The sequence below is a fragment of the Phocoena sinus genome, chromosome 8 (genome assembly GCF_008692025.1).
Source record: "Phocoena sinus isolate mPhoSin1 chromosome 8, mPhoSin1.pri, whole genome shotgun sequence".
In the NCBI taxonomy this organism is placed as follows: Eukaryota; Metazoa; Chordata; class Mammalia; order Artiodactyla; family Phocoenidae; genus Phocoena; species Phocoena sinus.
Genome location: NC_045770.1, coordinates 23,896,126 through 23,917,112, shown reverse-complemented (window position 1 = coordinate 23,917,112; position 20,987 = coordinate 23,896,126). Strand labels below are relative to the sequence as shown.

Here is a 20,987-nt window from a genome sequence, read left to right as displayed (position 1 = left end):
TGGGCTCTCATCAGACATCAGATCTGCTGGCACTTTGATCTTGGACTTCCAGCCTCCAGAACTGTGAGAAATAAATATTTGCTGTCAAAGCCACCCAGTCTATGGTATATTTGTTATAATGGTAGTGTGAACTGACAAAGACACTGCACTTAACAGTATTTGCACCTGAAATAACAGAAAATAACGGTGTCAAGCCCAAATATCTTTTCCTTTAATATTAATTTCTACTCACTAGGGATTTAGTGTTTGTGGTAGAAGTTTTGATCCATTTATTCATGAAGACATACTAGAATTAAAATTAGACCAACCCAGTTACAGAAACACCAAAGCTATAGGTGATTAAATCCTCTTTCTTAAAAAACAAGTTTATCTGTTTCAAAATTTTATTTAGAAAATTTACTTTATTTAAAATGTGTAAATAATATGTCACATGATATAAAATTCTAGACATAGTAGATTTAAAAACAGCATAATGGAAAATATAAATATCCATTTTATTTTCCTATGTATATCTTTTGTGCATTTATTTTCTTTTCCTAGGTTTGTATTTTTCTTTATTGTCCAATCTGATTCATACTTACAGTAAAAGCATTTTAAATATCATAGACAGGTATAAGACAAAAAGTAAAAATTCCCTTCTCTCCATTTTCCTCAGATATTGGTGAATATCCTTCTAAACTTTCAATCACATGGGTATATTTTTTTACATAAATGTTTTCACATTATATGTGTTGTTCTGTATCTTGCTTTTTACACTGAACACTGTCATGGAAATCTTTCATGATTGATAGTGCATTTAGAGCTAGTTCATTCTTTTAAATGGTTGTACTGTATTCCTTGATGTATAGCTATATATTTAGCTAGCTCCCTCATGATGGCTATTTAAGGTGTTTCCAACATTTTATTAATAAAAACAAAATGTTGATAGCTTATTTTGACAAATGTAGTTATTATATTAACTTACATATCGTCACACCCCTTTTCTCCTTAGGATCTGGTCACTGTACAGCTTGCCCTTTATTTTATACTTGTGTACTTGTGCTTTTGAACAACTGGTGGGTATTAGTGTTTTCCATGGATACTTGGCTTTGATTACACTGTTACTAAATGTGCTTTTGCTTTTGTCTAGTTAAAAAAATTCTGTGTCCCTAGTAATGTTCAGTAAAGAATAGATATGACTATTTTAAAGTGGTTACATTGTCTTCCAGGTTAAGTAAATATTTCAATTAGGAGAGTAAATATTTTTAAATTGGAGTGTGGATATTTCTTGTTTTGGGAGTGTGTTCCTAATGAATTGAATCTCATATTGGTGGTATTATAAGGAACGTGTAATGAATTTCTGGGTCTTAAGACTTCACCCTGTCCTAAAAGGCAAAGGAAATTTCCAAAGTTTTTATCTTAGCAATACAGCACAGTGAAATAGAGGAGGGGTGCGGTGAAGAATGGATGCTTGCTTTTGTCATTAGTTTATTAGTGAATCCCAAGATACCAGGCTTCCTGCAGCTTGTTTCAGAGGTTTTTCAAGTATACCTTTTAAAGATTAAAAAGAATTAAAGATCCCTATCTGACTACAGTTATCAGTTATCTATTCAATATATAGATAATGAAGATACCAATAGGATGCTGTCATCTACTTTAATAACTGTGTTGTCCTTGATGGGTGTCCAACTGAGATAGACTGGGAATTAACTAGCTTAAGGCACTACCTCTCCTTAATTTTGTCTCAGCCCTTGGTAATACTTAGTTAAAAAGATATGAATGAGCTTTAAAATAATTTCCCTTCATAGTCTCCAAGCTACCTTTAATAACAGAGTCATTCTCATCTTCCTTCATTATTCATATCAGACCTTCCAAGAGGAAACCTGCTATTACTGAATGCCAAAAGCAGCTTGTAGGAGGAGAAGTTATGCAGTGAGGGGGTAAAAAAAGCCCTGCAAAAGTATTTTTTCTTCATCATTGGAAAGGGAAGAGGGAAAGTGAACAAGGGATAGAAACAAACCAATAAATACAATGTAAACAGTTTCATAGAGAGTTATTTATATTTTGGCAAGCCTCTCTATCTACTATGATCCCCAAGTTTTCTTTTCAGAGAAACTATGATGCTGATAATAGCAGTGTTTACTCAAAAGATATTAATATCCTAAGATATTTGGTAATACTTGCTCTAATATTGCTCTATCCATCCACATTATATGAAGCCACCAAGAGAAGCAGTCCCCTGCATACAGTCTTCCAGGCTGTCTTCACAGTCTTCACAGCTTAGATTCTATCTGAATGCTGCCATGGAAGATGTTGCCGGCATATACAGGAGTGTGAATATGGGCTGACTTAAAGCTCTTCTCTTAAAGGCCTTTTCCTGTGGCACTGGCAGGTAGATGCACTGTCATTCGGCTGAGGAACAAGTTCCATTCCATCACGTATTTCGGGTTTGCTGGTCTGGCGCTCAGCGTATTTCTGGAATGTGTTTGAAGGCAATGGAAAGATTAGTCCAAACTTCATTCCACTGAATCCTCCCCGCTCCCCTCATGCTATTGTTTCTAGTGGCTATGTATCTTCAGACTAAAACCAAAGGTCTGGTTTATCTCAGTCCTAAAGTTACCTTTTAACTTTAGTTATTACAGGCACTAGTGCGATATTTCATAATCTAGCAAGGAGCCCCATCCACTATTTTATGTATAGGAAAGAAGCCTCTTGTAACGGGATGTCCCTACTTGAACAACAGCACCTCTCGAATTCATCCTCCATGTGTTAATGAATAATTAACTTTGCTGAATATTCAAATCAGTGAACAAAGATGATAAGCATCTCACAATAAAGTTGGTGGTTTCACACATCCTTCCCTTTAGGCCTGTAGTCACACACACTTTGTAAATGGCGACAGGCCTGTGAAATGTCTCTCCTTTTTGGCCACTGACTGAAATATTCCTATACATTGGATTTTTCAGTTCAGTGGTTCCATGTACATTTAGCTGTACATTCCTTCCTGGGTCAAATCCAACAAAATACTGACATGTGTACATGAACCTAATTAATATTTCAGAGGGAGAAACTCCTATCATTAAAATTACAGCCAGACTAGCAGAGGGAAAAGAACTCATTTAAGAAAAAGGCTGCTTCTAATAAATGGAGTAATTAATCATTTTAATTTTTCTGTGAGAGGGTAGTAGCCTCAGGCATCTGAGGAAATTTATTTTTTTTCTGCCTCACAGAAAAATAAGTTTAGGTTAACAACAAAAACATAATTTCTTATTTTTCTCTTCTGGCTAAATTTTACTGAGTAAAACACAAGTTAATTATACAAAGAACCAATCCTTGAATTCTTGGAAGTACAGTAAGTATCTGTACTTCAGAATTCAGCCCTAAGGTTTTAGATTATAAATAAAGCTGACCCTTAAACAATGTCGGGGTTAGGAGTACTGACCCTCGGCACAGCTGAAAATCTGTGTATAACTTATAGCTGGCCCTCCATATATGTGATTCCTCAATATGCATGGTTCCATGTCCGTGGGTTCAACCAACCTTGGATTGTGTAGTACTGTAGTATTTACTACTAAAAAAATCCACATGTAAGTGGACCTGCACAGTTCAAAACCATGTTGTTCAAGGGTCAACTGTATTTTTCATTTGTTTGTTTTATACAACAAATTAAATATTTGTTTTCCATCCTGTACTGATAGCAAAAGCGTGGCTCTTAAGCAGTAAGGAGAACAAAGAGGTAGATATTTTGAGCAGAAAGAGATGTTAATGATCTCTAGTCCAACCCTCCTATTTTCCATATGAGGAAAGATTTTCTCTGAGGTTCAGAGATTTTAATCTATATTTGTAATGGCGCTAAGCATTGTTTTTCATAATACTGAATGGAGATAAAAATATGGAGGCCACAAAGGGACTTAGCACTATCTTGCTATAGGCTGGCGCCTCAGCATAGCCAGAGCTCCACATGCTGACTGACTCTTGAACACCTCCAGGAAGCAAGCATTCAGGCCATGCATTTGGTCTGAGGACACTCAACCAAGCAGATGGATCCTCTGAACTGACCTGTAGTACTCTGTAATAGTAGCAGTAAAGCCTGTGGGGCTGTAGTAGATCTCTAGCAGTCAACTGCCCTTCTTTGGCAATCTTCTTGGCTTCGTCATCATTTTCCTGAAAAGTTTAAAAAGAAACAATGAATGAAGATTACTCCTGTGACTCACAAAGAAAGCTAATTGTGAATGTGAGGTAGGACAGACGTAGGGTTGAATGTGAACAGCAGGGAGAGATGAAACATAAAAATATAACTTAAGGGCTTCCCTGGTGGCGCCGTGGTTGAGAGTCCGCCTGCTGATGCAAGGGATACGGGTTTGTGCCCCGGTCCGGGAAGATCCCACATGCCGCGGAGTGGCTGGGCCCGTGAGCCATGGCCGCTGAGCCTGCGCGTTTGGAGCCTGTGCTCCGCAACGGGAGAGGCCACAACAGTGAGAGGCCCGCGTACGGCAAAAAAAAAAAAAAAAGTTTTGTGTATATATATATAACTTAAGAATTAGGTTATGGAAATTGACAAAGTACTTTCCTAGAAATCTCTGCTATATAGAAATAATCATACCTGTTTGGATCCCCCCTCACCCAGTGCAACAACCCACATACAGCCCCTATCGTGACTATCTTGGTACTTTCCTAGCTACTCAGCAAGTCTAGGGCTCATCATCTGTTCCCCTAATCTAACCCTCTCTGCCTGATATTAAAATACAACTAAAATAGAATGAATTAGTTTTTATAACATCTCTTAAAAGCTCCATTTAAATATGTAGTCTGAGCCAAAAAGTTGTTGTAAAATGGTACCTATGAAAGACTATATTATTGTAGTAATAAAAAATTCAGTTATTAGTACCCATAGGTTGTTCCTTCAGTACCAGGAATAGTCAGCATTCCTAATTATACTTTTAGAAAATAGCTAATATTCTATCATGCTGCCCACAGGAAAAGCCACTTGCAAGCAATTCTGACTCTTTATAAAGGGTCACAAAAATATTCTGCCTCAGGGGCACCCAGTTATTTCCATAGCCACATTGCTTCTCAGAAACAAAATAAAGTCTTACAGTGGAAGGGTAAATTTTATAATTTCACAATAAAACACAAGAACTTTTAAAACACTTTTCCTTTTTTAAAAAAAGAGTTCTTATTTTATGGGAAACTTGTGATTCATTAAGAACTTGTTATCCAGAGAAAACCATAATTTGAAAAGATACATTCACCACAATGTTCATTGCAGCACTATTTACAATAGCCAGGACATGGAAGCAACCTAAATGTCCATTGAGAGAGGAATGGATAAAGAAGATGTGGTACATATATGCAATGGAGTATCACTCAGCCATAAAAAAGAACAAAATAATGCCATTAGCAGTGACATGGATGGACCTAGAGATTGTCATACTGAGTGAAGTAAGTCAGAGAAAGACAAATATATGATATCACTTACATGTGGAATCTAAAAAAAATGGTGCAAATGAACCTATTTACCAAACAGAAATAGAGTCACAGATATAGAAAACAAACTTATAGTTACCAAGGGGGAAAGAGTCGGGAGAGGGATAAATTGGGAGATTGGGATTGACATAATTAATAGATAACTAATAAGAACATACTGTATAGCATAGGGAACTCTACTCAATACTCTGTAATGACATATATGGGAATAGAATCTAAAAAAGAGTGGATATATGTATATACGTAACTGGTTTACTTTGCTGTACAGCAGAAACTAACATAACATTGTAAATCAACTATACTCCAATAAAAATTAATTAAAAAAAGAACTTGTGCCTTTTTTTCTAACTGGGGAAAACAGAAGTGTACCATAATTGCTTTAAATGTTTTCTTGTGCATAAAGCACTTTAACCCTGGTCTTTTTAATCTGTAATTTGCATTTGGTGTGTGTAATTTGCATTTGGTATGTGTGCATGAATAAGGATACTTTAGAAAAATCTATATTCTATATAACATTGGACTTCAAGTCTTCTAAAAATCCTCAAACATACTGATAGAGCGTATTCAAAATCGTCCTGATGTTGATTCTTCAGATATTTCAAGGGAACAAAAATTTCACAAAATAACATTTCTTTTGACTAAATTATGTCAAATTAAATTGTGTTATGATGGAACTCATGTAACTAATACTGGTGAATTTGTGATTGCCTAAAGAAACTAAAATGGCAGAAAGCATACCTTGGCCCATTCAACTTTCTCTAGTAGATCACTAAGATTTCTTTTAATTGGAACATAATGTTTCCAAGGCTTTAGTGCCATATAAAAATGTTCATAATATGGTGAATCCTGCTTCAGAACCAAACTGTCACCAAGCATGAGGTATGGATATCTATAAGCAGCCACAGTCCCGTCCACATTCACTTGATACTTGTACTAAAAGATTAAAACAAACATAAACAAAAATTTTAACAGTCATTTGTTTCACTTCTGCTTCTTGTCAACACTGTAACATTAAATATAAAGAAGTTATTTCCCAACTTTAGTATTTACAAGTTTTATATTTTATTTTGTAACACACATCTTCTCTTTGTATTAAAATCATAAGTATCATTTAACAGGTCAATTTTAAGAAATACAACACATTTAAAGATAATAAATAATTTTAGGAAATAGGAATACCTATTTCAACTATGTCTATGTAATGGGAAATTCAGATTTCTGTAACCAGGTAAGAAAACTATTTCCAAAGCTCTATATTTAGCAAAGCTTAATATTGATAACAATTTACACTTTCATTTATTTCATTTGTTCCTTATACCCATGTTAGTATAAAAAAGGAAGGCATTATTATCTCAAAGTTCGGTTTTAGAGTTCAGGAGACAGAAGCCTGGAGAAGACTAAGGACTAGTGTGATGCTGGTGACACAGTATGGACATATTTGTTGGATTAATAAACTTTGATTTACATTTAAAGTCACTTTTCATTCAATTATAATAATGTGAAGATGTTATCATCTCCCTCTCTTTTTTTTTTATTAATGATAAAATTTGTTTCAGAGATCTATGAGCCCAAATCCCATGCTCTCTTCATTATATCACACTGAGAGTAACAGGATATACTAACAGATTCGGTAATTACTTTTTTCTTAAATAATTGGTACCAAGGACTTTACCAGCCAGTCAGATTTTGTCACATTGTCACACCTCTACCTCCTTTGAGCCTTATACGGTGCTCTGAAGGAGCTAGGCAGGCTCACACATGTTAGAGGCGAGAAGTGCTAAGAGATGAAAGCCCCACTGTTCGTGGCAGAGGCAGGACCGGAGGCAGGACTTGAACCCTATTTTACTAGCATAGAATTCATACTCTTTTTATTTACAAGATCATTTTATGTAAAAGACATTTATATTCCCAGTTTATTAAAAAAGAGAAAAACAGGGAAATATACCAAAACTCTAGGTTAATCCTTGTACTGTATTTTGAGTATTAAATACAGTTCTGAGCTATTTGTTAGACAAAGTTAACAACTACAACAAACAAAAAAGAAACTGCATGAGTTTCATAATTCCCTATGCCTGATAAGAAAGTGTGTGTTGGGTCACAAGATGGGAGAAATCTGCCCAACCCCAGCTATTTGGTTGACTTTTAATACAAGTTTATCACTTCATATGTATCCAGGAAGACTTAATTGCATACCTTAAAGAAGTCAAAGAAACCTATCAATTTAGCTTTTCCAAGCTCCTTTTCTTTTTCTTGGAAGAAGAAATATCCTGTAATTCCTGCATCTAGTAGCTGTGGATTATCTTTGGACAGCTGCACCAACTGGAGCCTCTCCTCTCGGCTATCTCTACCTCTAAAGAAAGCTTTCTCTGTTTTATTGATCCAGGAAGGTCCTAGAGGTTTGAGACCATAAAAAAATACAATTATGAATTTGACATTTTTATATTATGGTAAGTATAATCATCTTTAATCTACCTTTGTCATTTAAGATGCTAAAGCTCTTTTATCATCAACACATCTAAAGTAAATGTTACTTTCGAAAAATATGCTCTAATTTTATCCTTTAGTGTACTAGTGAGAGGTCACTCAAAAAGTGGCGTTTCTATTGCATGACATTAGGAATTATCCAAAATAATGCTGGATCAAGTTCAAAGCAAAAAGAGATTCCGTGACTTGGCTCACTCATCAAGGCATTAGTTTCTTCCAACTTTTGTGCTTCACAAAAAAAAAAAAAAAAAAAAAAGCTCTAGGCTTTTGTTCTTAGAGTGACTAGAACAAAGTAGAGAATTAAGTAACATCCACACATCTTTAATTCTTAGGTTGCTCAGAATTTTGAGCATATCACTTTTGAATACAGTGCAGAATTTTTCTAATATGTTGTTAAATGCAAATAAGTTTTGCATAACTTAACTATGTATATATATTTATATCCTCTCTTTCCTGGGAGCGAAATAATCTGGAAGAATTAATTTAACTCTCTTTCTATTATTCTAAAAAGAAGTCATTAGTTAACACCTGTCAGTGTTCTAAGGGATAAGTCATAAAACATAGAAACTGTAGGGGGTCAACCTCTTTACTATTTTAGCATACTTTTCAGGAATTTACTGTTATCAAATAAAAAGTAGGTCAGTTTTCATTTCCCATTACCTTTAGAGAGTTTACAAGGAGTCTCTAGACTTGTCTACTAAATAAGTCCACTAAACTGCTCTAAACAGAAATAGAGACTTATTAAGACAAGGCAGGGATTTTTTCTACTCAGGGAGTTCGGTTTAATAAAAAGGTGTGTAGTACCATAAACCTAAGGTCATCAAATAGGAGGAAAGGAATTCAGATTGTAAAGGATCAAGAGAGGCAGAAAGAGGGAAGAGGAGAATTTCTTATGGTGCTGGAGGTTGTAATATCCAAATTATACTGTTATCACAATTCTCTTACATATGAATATAATTTTATATTTTTCAGAATTCTCTCTCATTTCATCCAGCAATATAAAGGCACTGGAGTCAGAATTAAGTTAAGTGATAGTTTTACCAAATATGTATTTTCCAATGGTATTTACAAGTGACCAACTCAAAGGAGACTCAGTTACACTAGGTTCTGGACATTACTAGCCTAATCCACATATCTTAAATTTCTGGATTAGAAGAATCCTAAACAAAAACCACTTTAGAGTTTAGAGTGCTGTTTTTCTTTTTTCCTGGCTAGAAAATAAGAACAATGGTTATTTAAATATATTCACATACTCTCTCTGATTGAACATTCCTTTCACCTTTCTTACTTCTAAGCTTTTTCTTAGAGAATGACTTTTACCTGTATTTCCTTGAATAGAGAGAAGATCATTTGTAACACCCCTCATAGCTTCAAGTGTGGAGTGGGTGATGTCATATGTTGGAAGGATAACATCTCGTGAATCCAGAGAGCCACACCATGAAATGATAGGTAAAGGGCCAGGGGTTTCATTGACTTTTCGATGCTCCAAAGGCCAATCTCCAAGATTAACATAAAATTCTAAATCCGGGAGAAGGACCTAAATAAACAAAAGAATGCTTATCAGTGCTGGGAAGACCTCAGTCTTTGGTACTAAATGCTTCATTTCTTTGGCTTTTAAAATATTTCTGATAAAACTGAAATTTGAAAATAGTAGAAGAGAGAAGGATGCCTCTCAGTCATCAGTAGTATCAGAAAATCAAGGGTGAGGATTGTACATGACAATTCACTTAAGCAGGAGTTAGCTACCTCTGTTCAGAGGTGACATTTAAAACTGTTGTGTATTATAGATATGGAAACTGTGTAGAAAGGTGTGAATGAGTGGCTTCAAGCACCTTTTCTGCCAGCTGCTTAAGTGAGAACCTACAAAGTTAGACCCAAGCCCTTGTTTTCCTTCACTATCAAGCCTTCTTATAACATCTATGTTTGTTTCTGGAATCTGCTATCCATTTCTATCTCCATGGTCAATGCCTTAGTTTAGGCCTTTTTCATCTCTTACCTAGATTGTTGCAATAGTTGTCCCTTACTAGATGTTCTGATTCTAGCCTCTCCCCAGTCTAATCTGCTCTCCACATTACTGTCCAAATTTTTAAAACACAAATTAATGTTACTATCAAGCTTAACAGAAATTTAAGCCTATAGGACAAGGTCTAAACTCTCTGGCTGGAATTCAGGCCCCACTCTCTTACTCCAGCTTAGCTCTGAATCCATCTTCCATCTGCCCGTGTACCAGAAAACTTTACTTACTCTCTGAAAATGCCACCCACTTTAATACGTAATTCTCTTCATCTAGAATGCCCTTCTCCTACTTATTCACTTGTCAGTCTCCTTTCTCATCCTTCACACTCAGAGCTAATGTTACCTCCTCTATGACTCGCCTTCCTCAGACATTTTAACCCTGGGTACCTACTTTTCTTATGGGCCTATCGTGTTGTGGTACAATTACTTGTTTGTATTTACATCCCATCCTCACTTCTGAATAACAAAAACAAGTTCCACTAGAGTGAGCTGTTCAAAGACCAGAGGTGAGTCTCACTTATCGTAAGTCTCCTTTCAGTCACTGGGCAAAGAACCTGGAACAAAAGGGAAGGGCAAAGGGATATGACTATTCACCTTAGTGCTTCCCTGTTATCATTTAGTAGCTCATTAGTAAGCTCCACATCAGAAGTTCTCACTGTAGAGCAGGATTTCTCAATCTTGGCACTATTGATATTTTGGTGTGGATAATTCTTTCCTGTGGGGGCTGTCCTGTGCATTGTAGAATGATTAGCAGAATCCCTGGCCTCTACCCACCAGATGCTAGTAGCAACTCCCCAGTTGCGATAACCAAAATGTCCCTAGGCATTGACAAATTCCTTTAAGGGGCAAAATCATTCCTAGTTAAAAACCACATGAGTACAAGATACAGAAATACAGGGCAGAGTAGATTGATGGTAGCCCAGGAAGAAAGAACCGCCTTTAGGATCAGATGCCCATAATATGCTCATATGCTCATACGGTGGGCTGATGGGGAGACAGGAGGCAACTGCTATTTAAAATAAGAATTGATTGCAGCCCTACATTCCATGTGCTTGGGAACTTGTATAACTCACATCAGGAAAGCTGGCTTTTGATTTAGAAAACTACCTTGATGGTCCTTCTGGGTGAAAAAGGTAAAAAATGCCCATCCTCATCTTTTACTCTGCATAATCAGGAACAAGAAAGAACAAAAGGCAGTTTGAATTGCTCTGCTTAAGAGGAATTTATAGGAATTTGGCAAATGTGGAAAGAGGGGCTGAATAGAGGGATTGGGGGAGGAGTTGCTGGGGATGTGGAGAAGTCTTTTGAAAGACAGAAGCCCCAGTCATATTTAGTAAGAAGCCAAGACTTGAAAATCAAGGACAGCCAGTGAGAAATTCCCAGAGGCAAGGATGACTGAGAGTCTGATTAACACAGGGATGTCTATTTTTAAATGTTAGGATTTTTGTTTTGTTTTGTTTACTCTGCATTGGCACAAAATAACCTCTCTCAGTTACCCCAACATTCAATAAAGTGTGCAATGCACTTAGGATAAAACAAGGAAAATGTGTCCTCAGTTCAACTTATTCTGAGGTGACAAGAAGAAAGTGAAATCTGAATGGAAGGAGTACTCAGCAGGACTGGGGAACTTGAAGAAGTCACCTTGCAGCTGTAAATGTCTGGGAGTTCACAGAAACCTTGGGAGAGCACTATATGGCCTACTTACCTGGGATGGGGGCTCAAGCCATTTAACTTAAATATTAAAGGAAAGAGATATCCATAAAGGTGAAGAACTTATGAGCACTCAGGTGGCAGACAGATGCACACTTTCAATCCTGGAATCCATTTCCATTCTTTACCATTATTATTCTAAGAATTAAATGTTACAAATAAATAATTAAACTATTTTTAGAATCAATGAATTCATTCTCATACCTTTCTTGCCAGTGACAGCAAAATCTCATCTGAGAACATTTTGAAGTCTGTGTATTTCCCTAAAGATCTCCGGTAGATTAGGTTACTGAGAATCGTGTAATGAACAATAGCACCCCTCTCATCCCCAAACCTTTTTGGAACTTCGTTTAGCATCTGCTGGAGATTGATGCTGGGAAAAGAAGAAAAATCTTTTGCAATCTGTGGCTCCTTGGCTGGACAAGACAGAGTTTTCTGCCAGGCCTGAGGATCCTCTTCTGGACACTCACAGTACTCATGGTACACTGGTCCTAAGGAAAGCAAAACACATACAACGCCAAGTTCCATTAACATGCACTGCAACACAGGAAGTTGTTTCTGCCCCTGCTGTGAGCATGGGATGACTTCTTGGTAAATTCTAAGATTATCCAGACAGGGATAATCTGTCCTAAACAAATCAGTGGTAAAAGTAGTAATGTCAGAGTCTTGTGCTCTCACCTTCTATCCCCCTTTCATCCCACCCTAGATAACCTAGTATAGCATATGCTCTCTCCCAATATAACCTACTCTCAGTCAATTTATTGAAAAATTTATTTCTAATGAGTTATAAATGGCTGATGAGCATAAAACAACTTACGTTTTAACAAGGAAAAAGAGAATGTATTACTTTTCAGGCATGATAATGTAGTAGGGGTGGTGATTTTTTAAGACAAGATGAGGTCTCTTTCTCTGAGTCCCTAAAACTACCTCCATCAGCACATCTCAAAGAGGAAATATGAAACCTAAGGGCATCTTGCAGTGTAATTTTAAAGTGGCCAGACATAATTATAAAACTATTCTGAAGACTCATTTAAAAAAGAATTTATGCAGAATTTATATATTATTTCAAAATATATCCATATTTATTTTAATATAAAAATAATTTTTTAAAGTTATTCAATTTTCATGAGAATTTCTACTTCAGAAAAGTAATAGGGACCAATTTACCCTCCTACCTGAAACTACCAAAAAACAGATAAAATATATGAAATAACATTTTTTTTTAAGACATTGGACATCAGGCAATGGACAATGAGTTTGAGAGATGAGAAACAAATGAGGTAAACCCTACAGTTCCTAAAGCTTACTGCCTAAGGGAGTTTCTAGGTTGTGGAACATGGAGGAGGAATCCAGGTAGACCCCAGCAGTTTCACTGAGCTGAGGAGACAAGAGCTGAAAGTCCAGTGAGATCAAGGCAGCTAAAAGTTGTAGGACATACTCACTGCATGGAGAGGACTCCAGAGATCTGTACATGTTCCCTTCAAATATTTAAGGCATACTGACCAATATATATGTTTGAGGAAACTATCCAAGGCAGAGAAAGGACCATCCATAAGGATTAGAGGCAACAATACCCATTGTTCATACAGGGCTGGGAATAGTGCCTATTCATACAAGCCAGACTGGAAAGCATTCTAATTCACAGAGGTTGGATAGAGTATGCAGAGATGTATTGCCTGAGTAGTAAGGAATAATTAGCCCTGGACTAAACATGGCTCTGGGCCTGCCTAATAAATTGTAAAAGAAAATTTGAAGGATAAAACTAATTCCCAATAACTTAACTGCATCCTAGAGAAAAGCTCAAGAAAATGAGAAAGCATCAAGCAATGAAGAATACACTGGATGGAATTAATGACAAATTGGGCATTATAGAAGAAAAGATTAGTGAACTTAAAGAAATAGCAATAGAAACTATACAAAACGAAATGGAGAAAAAACATATTTTTAAATGAAAAGAGCATAATTGAGTCGTGGGATAATTTCAAGTTTAATGTATGGGTAATTAGAATTCTTGGAGGGGAGCTGGGGTAGAACAGAAAAAATATTTGAAGAAATAATGGCCAAATTTTTTCTGGATTTAATGAAAGCTATAAACCCAAAGATCCACAAACCCTAAGCACAAGAAACATGAAGAAACCTACACCAAAGCACATAATAATCAAATTGCTCAAAAAAAACTGATAAAGAGAAAACCTTTAGCAGAGGATCAAAGATATAGATGATGGAAGATTTATCATGGGAAATAATGCAAGTGAGAAGACAGTGGAACAGTATATTTCAAGTACTAAAAGAAAAAAACAACTGTCAACCTATAATTTTTGAAAGACATCTGTCTTTCAAAAATAAAGGCAAAATAAAGACTTTTTCAGATATCCAAAAGCTAGAAGAACTAATCATCAGCGTTCTCACATTAAAAGAAAAGCTAATGGGAATCCTTCAGGTAGAAGGCAAATGGTACTAGATGAAAATATGTATGTATGCAAAAGAATGAAGAGTACTAAAAATGGTAACTACCCCAGTAAACACACAAGATTTTTTTGCTTGTCATTTAAATCGCTTTAAATTACTTAGTTTTTCTCTCCCTTAAAATATCTAGTTAAATTGAGCTCCAGAAGATACATATATAATGATTACCCTGTTGCACATACTTTAAGGTTATCATAACGCATTCTGAAAGCCATGGAATCTACTCATAAGGCTGGCTCTGGTTTATGTAATAATTACTTACCTTTCAAAATATAGGGAGACTGAGCGACATGTTCATCACCATAAAGGACCTCTATCTTCAGCCCTTCACTGACAGTTTCATACATCCTATATCGCATCAAAAATGTCCCATCATTCCTGTCCAAAGGTTTAGGGATGTGAATCCGAACTAACTCTTTAGGTGAGAGAGATTTGATTACTACTTTGAATAGTGTTTGGCCTGAAAGAAAAAAAATATATGAGTAATTCTACTATTTCATGATTATTTTGTTTTACTAATTATTGGGTAAGTGTCTTTATGCAGAAGTTATTTTTTCAGTACTATCAATGGTAAACAAAATTATTTTAGTTTGGAAGATCCTTGAGGCCAGGAACTACATTTGATTTATGTCTCAAAACCAAGGATCTGATTCAACATTTGATTCCTTAGTCATTCAATAAGATTGATTGAGTGAACAAAATCATTGAATAAAATAATTCTTAAAAAAACAAGGAAGAGATTAATTTTTTGCCTATTTGATCTTTTCTCCTTTGGGTAGGTTTAAAAGCCCAGGTAGTTAAAAATCCATAAACTTTTAGGATTACATAGCTCTAAGGCAATCTAACTTACTCCTTATAAAGTATGCACAAGCTTTCTTTGTAAACCATTTTAATACCTAATAAACCTCAATTGTGAAGAAATTTCCTTTTTATTAACCCAAATTTCAAGCTATACTCCAAGCCCATTTCCTTAAGTAGAGAGAGATTATAGCTAGTTACTAGACTCTGCACAAATGCAACACACTCATACGTACACACAAACTCACATACCTTTGTAAATACTAGAGTTTACTTCTCTAAATTTGTTTCCTCAAGTTGAAATGAAACAGTTATACTAGGATGATCTACTAGGATGATCTAACAACCTTTTCAAACCCAGAATTCTGTGGGTTTTCTTTTCCAGGATAGACAATACCTACTTAGCAAACTTTCCCTTCTCTTTTTGCAGTATATTAGCTGACTTTTCAGGCTTTGAAACAATACTGTTGCAGGAATAAATGTTGGGACTTCTTTCTTCAGAGAGTACAGTGGACATACCTGCACTCAGTACAGATCTGATCCTCAGGCGCTTTAAGAATAAAGATCAGTTAATGTCTTAACCACAGTCAATCACCTATCAACGCAATTGTTAAAAAAAAGGTGGTGAATCCTCTGAAATACACAGTCCTAGTACACAATAATTTGTGATCAAATAGTCTTTCATCTCACACTATCATATTTCATAATATTCAAATATTAAGCATATTTTTTGTTTTTTAAAATTAATTTTTATTGGAATATAGTTGCTTTATTTTTTAATTTTATTGTATTAAGCATATTTAACATATATTTTTGAAATTACTAAAGAAAAAAGTTTGTTCCTCCTATTCTTAGTTTCTAAATCTAGTGAGTGATGTTTCTACTTTTTTTGATCTTCAAGGGTTTCATTTTTTCTTGTGGGTCAGAAAAAAATGTTTCTCAGTCTCTTCAATTTAGTAATAGTAATGTAGTATCTGACATATTGCTACTACATAATTAAGTACCAAACACATGCATTTTAGGATTCTTGAAAGAAGTGTGATAAAGTTATGAAAGACAACTGCTAAAAAAAATGAACTATAACAGATAAATGTAAGGGCTTTATTAAAAAAAAGAGTAATAACTTAATGTGAAATTATTATAAATGTTGGCCAATTACCTGAAATGCTTAATGAAACATGTAAGTTGCTTTACGTTATTTCCTGCTTAAGTTTCAGAAAGGCAATGTGGTATGGTAGACTGAAAATCAGGAAGTCAGAGCCTGGAGACTAAAAAGCCACCATTCTCTCCCCAGACTGGAAACAGGACAGAAAAGTCTTATCTCCTATCAAATAGTGCTATTCTCCTTAAGTTTATGATTTTTAAATAAACAAAACAGATATAAGACAAGCATATTAATGACTATGTGATATTTTGGAAGGAGCTGGATTTACAAAAGAAAACTATCTCCAAAACACTTCATTATTTTTAAATTGATCACACTAAAATAGAAATAAGCAATTCCAACATCATAAAAGAGAAAATGAGAAGAATGCCATTTCAAATTGCTTCAGACAGAAGGAACGTGAATTCTCATTTGCCCTGGGGGCTAATATAATGGAACAGAATCAAGCTCAGCTTGAGCTTTTCTATTCCACAGATCCACACTTGTTTAGGAAAGATAGCTAATTGAATGAGAATGCAGTGACTAAAGGAGACAAAAGGAGGTTGGCAGTATCAAAGCCTTACATCATTAGAATCAGAAATTTTGCAGACTTTTGATATGGAAAGAACACATTTTTTAAAAATTCACTTACTTAGGGGGACTGGGCCAGTCCCTGAGCTTGAGATTATCATATGCATTTTCTTATTTATTTCCTCCAAGAACTTGTGAGGAAGGTATTTGCCACCCCATTTTACAGATCAGGAAGCCAAGGCTCCCTTGAAGAATTTAAGTATATACCTTGCCCAAGGTCTCATACCTATGAGTAGCAGAGCCAAAATTTGCACACAGCTTGAATCTTTCTTCTTTCAAAGCCCATTCTGAATCCAACTTGTCACATTGAGTAATGTTAACATACAGGTTCCCAAAATTCATAGTTGGAGAAATAACCTCTGACATTCCTGGTACAATGGAGTCAGCACCTTCCTTGTTGTTTAGGAATTTTATTAAGGCTCTCTACAGCTGCAACAAAAGTGTTGACTCCATCTGGCCAAGGGAACAGAGTCCCTGAAGGCCAACTTGTTACACCTTGAGGCTAAATGGAAATCCTCCCAAATGTCTGGCTGCCTGCTTACCATGCATACTCTATAGGATCTTAGTGAAAACTGGTTCACAGTGATCATATTACCAGTGATTTGATAAAAGGGAAAGACCATTGAACTAGATATTGAAAGGGTTGGGTATCTGGTTTTGACTCTGATCCTTATCCACTGTAGGGCCACAGGAAAGACATTTATTTTCACTAACCTGGTTTCTTATAGAAAAAGTGAACGGAATAGTATCTACCCTTCCTACCTCACAGGATGCTTAAGGAGAGCAAATTAAACACGACACAGTTAAAACACTGAAGTGCTACACAGCTAGGAGGTAAGATAAGTTTATGAAGATATCATTACTGATGAAGGTAGAGGATGACTGAGGAGAAAATGAGTACTTGTATCCTGCCATCCTGACATACTCCAACCACCCTCTCTCCACCCCTTCTTTCTTTTCTTCTACAATATTTACTGAGCAACTTTGCCGGGTATTATGTTAGATGCTGGGAATATAACAGTGGCAACAGGTTCTGCCTACATTCATAATAGAAGGAAATAATCTAAGTCAGACATTAGTGAAAATAAAGATATAAATTGGTTTTTTTCCTCATTCAAGGTCACAAGGGATTGAGTAGGATAGTCAAAATCAAGGGATTGAGTAGGAAAGTCAAATAGTTAGCATAGAAACCCCATTAGGGAATTGTAGATAGAGAGGGAAATTTAGGGGGCTTTGGGAGACCACAGTAAGATTAATGATCACTCAAGAAAGTAATGGGAAAATCCTGAAACAATGTGGGCTTGCTTGACTCATAAAGCAGAACAAGTTGCTTAGCATCAAAGCCAGATTGGCTTGCTTAACAACAAAATCAAGCTAACTTGATTAGCAACAAAATCATGCAACAGAAGCACGAGACATGCCCCAAAACAATAGTAGCATGAGACCTACATCCTGCCTAGTGAGCTCAGTAAGTTAATGACCCCCAAAACATGCTTTTTGTCTGATGCCCTAAAAACAACAAAACAATAGTGGAGAATAAGGCCTACAACCTGCCTAGTGGTGTCATCAAGTTAATGACCCCCAGCACATGCTCTGTGCACACACAAAAAAACAATCATTTATGGAAATGTGACATCTACCCAAGAGAGACAAAGGTCTTCTCCCCTTCCCCTGTGTACCTTTGATTATAAAACTGTAACCCACTAAGCACTCAGGGGAGAGCAACTTGCCTGCCCACTTGTAAGCCTCACAAGTGTTCTATTCTAATTAATCACTTCTTATCTATCACTTTGCCTTTGCTGAATTCTGTGTTGAGACATAAAGGACCAGCCTCCTTGGAGCCCCCCTGAAACGACACCTATCAGTTTCAAAAGGGCATGGACATTTTTCATAAATGATATATTTTTTAAAAATTACATTTTCTAACTGTTGAAACTCATTTTTGCACATTAGATTTGTAAATGTTTAAGACTTTTCATATGTTGGGAAAATTACTTTCCAGAAACATTTGACCAATTGTGCTCCCACCAGCGGAGGATAAAGGTCATTGTCTGAGAGTATCTCATTAGCAGCTTTGAGTATTACCACTTAAAATTTTTTTGCCATTATTTTTAGATTAAAAAATGGAATTTTATTTGAATTTATAGTTCTTTCATTAAAAGTAAGATTAACAGTATTTCCTTTTGGATCATGTAACTTTCCTTTTTCATGTATAAATTAATTTTTTCCTTAGTTTTCCATCTTCTTTTCTTTCTAAAGTCCTCCCCCATTTATAACATTATAAAATTAATTTTAGAAAACTATAAAGAAGAAAATACACCCCATGGTGAAAGACTGAATCTGGGTTTAAGAATCTTTTTATCTGATCCTTAGGGCCATGGAGAGTCTTTCTAAAACTGAAAAAAAAAGTACTCAGTTTTCCACCGCCAGCGGAAGGGGCACTGGGTATTCTGATTGTCTCTTTGTTGATAAAACAGGGTGCCAGTTAGCAAGACATAATTTAGACATAAATTATCAAATCCTGACTGGCAACAACTTGAAACTAGCGGGACAAGTTGTAAGACGTTGCAAAGGTAAGATATTAAAGAGAACGTGGGAGGATGACTGGGCAGAAGGGATTCAGGACGATATCCACCCTCGGTAGAGGTAAAACCTAATGCGTTGAGTTTCGCTAATTCCTACAATCTGCTTTCAAGAACTCAAAACTCTAAGAAAATAACCTAGTCTGCAAAACTGCCTCCTTTCTGCCTACTGCTCTGATATTTCCTTTGTGTAGGAGGGAGCTGTTTCAAACCCATTAGGCCTAAGCAGTGTAACCCCATCCGATTCTTGGGCTTGATGACTCAACACGTGAAGGCACTCCCTGCAAGCTGTGACAGATCAGACAACTAGTCAGCGGTGGAAAGACCATCTCCAACTTGAGACTCACACTGCATTCATTAACACCCTGGGTGCCATCCATTCGGAATGTCAGTCCTTGCACGTTAACTAAGGAAGGGCCCTCGGAGTTCATTTATTCATTCAGCAGACTCTTGTTGCAACTGCCTCCCGCCTTCGGGTCCAGGGAACGGGGAGAGAAGAGGAAGTGACCGGACTCGGGGGAAGGACGCCACGCCGGTGGCGGGCGGATTCCCGAGAGGCGCGGTCGCGGCGGGGACGCGCGGCGGGGACGGAGGGGAGCGGGCAGCTGAGCGAGGGAGGCCCGCGGCCGAACGCTACCTGGGGGCGAGCGAGTGAGGTTTTGGCCCTCCGAGTTGACGGCCTGCAGGTAGAAATAGCGGACGGGCAAAACGACGCCCGCCCGCAGCCCGGGCCCCCACACCAGGCTCTGCGGCGCGCTGACCGGAGCCTCGGGGGCCCCCGCGGCCACGAGCAGGGCGAGCTGCAGCAGTAGCAGCGGAACCAGCGGGAGGCGGCGCATGGTCTCCGGGCCGCTGCGGTCCAGCTCGGCTGCGGCGGGGAGGGACGGGAGCGCGGCGGGCCGGAGCTCGGCCCACCCCGGGGCGGGCTGTGCGCCGCCGCCCGCCGTCCCGCCTCCGGCCCCCTTCCGGCCGGAACGCGAGGGCGCGCCACAGGCGACTGCGTCGGGCGCTGCCGGGGGTCCGCGATGGCCTCGTCACTTCCCCCACCGCCCCCCCGCCCCCCAGCCGCGCAGGGTTGAGGACCAGGGTCGAGAGGCGGACACTGAGACCAGGGTGCTTGAGGCTGCACCCGGCCCCCACCTCTGGTTGCTGGAGTTTGGCACCTGTTTAGTGGAAACCGTGTTTTGAAGGACGCAAACACAGTGGTGATTGCTAGGGGACTAGAGAAAAGGCCCAGCGGCGAACAGCTTTGAAGAGTTTAGGGAAATGCCTTCAAACAAGGAATTTCACTGGGTTTACGAGACGCTGAGCAAATATCACTCCCCTGATCCCCTACAAGGCCAAATCTCCCAGCCCTTTTGTTCACATCAGCACCAAATTTTATTACCTATCTCTTGTTTGTTTTCTGCTCAGCAGTCTCCCTCACTGGACTGTGACTCTCTCCGTTCTCCCTAATCCCCTAACCCTAACTTCCCTTCTTTCAACAAGTGTTTGCTGAGCATCCACTGAGTTTGGGCCAAGCCTCAAGCCAGGAGCCAGGAGCTGGGCACTGGAGTAGCAGAAGTCACGGTTGAGGCTGGTGGGTGAGCGTCACCTCAAAGTCAGAAGCTGCTGTCCCCTGTAATTGATGAGGAATGATTGGTCTTGATTACTCCTCAGATGCTGAAAGTTGGATCTGGGAAGAGACTGGCAAGGGCCCTATTAGCGGGAAGCCACTGTCTGCCTCTCTT

The 20,987-nt window shown here is 37.7% G+C and overlaps 1 protein-coding gene across 3 annotated transcripts; it reads right to left on the bottom strand.

Moving 5' to 3' along the window:
* Positions 1–229: 229 nt before the first annotated feature.
* On the bottom strand, positions 230–20,181 carry POGLUT3 (protein O-glucosyltransferase 3). Of its 3 annotated transcripts, none has more exons than XM_032639832.1 (8): positions 19,895–20,181; positions 14,405–14,602; positions 11,881–12,167; positions 9,271–9,487; positions 7,660–7,856; positions 6,205–6,399; positions 4,039–4,143; positions 230–2,454 (listed from the first exon to the last, which is right to left on the bottom strand). In XM_032639832.1, the coding sequence occupies exons 1-8, from the start codon at positions 20,094–20,096 to the stop codon at positions 2,329–2,331; spliced, it is 1,527 nt and encodes a 508-aa protein (XP_032495723.1). In that variant the 5' UTR covers positions 20,097–20,181; the 3' UTR covers positions 230–2,328. The 3 variants fall into 3 exon arrangements, with proteins under 3 accessions (XP_032495723.1, XP_032495725.1, XP_032495724.1); XM_032639833.1 differs by lacking the exon at positions 19,895–20,181 and adding an exon at positions 19,605–19,861 and having other exon boundaries at positions 231–2,454; XM_032639834.1 differs by lacking the exon at positions 14,405–14,602 and having other exon boundaries at positions 19,895–20,122.
* Positions 20,182–20,987: the final 806 nt, after the last annotated feature.

Coding starts and splice junctions, on each gene's coding strand:
- POGLUT3 (XM_032639832.1), bottom strand. CDS start 20,096: ATGCGCCGCCTCCCGCTGGTTCCGCTGCTACTGCTGCAGCTCGCCCTG. Junction 9,488..11,880: donor TGCTGTCACTGGCAAGAAAG/GTATGAGAATGA, acceptor TTGTTTATTTAG/GTCCTTCTCCCGGATTTAGA. Junction 4,144..6,204: donor AGAAAGTTGAATGGGCCAAG/GTATGCTTTCTG, acceptor TAAACTTTTCAG/GAAAATGATGACGAAGCCAA.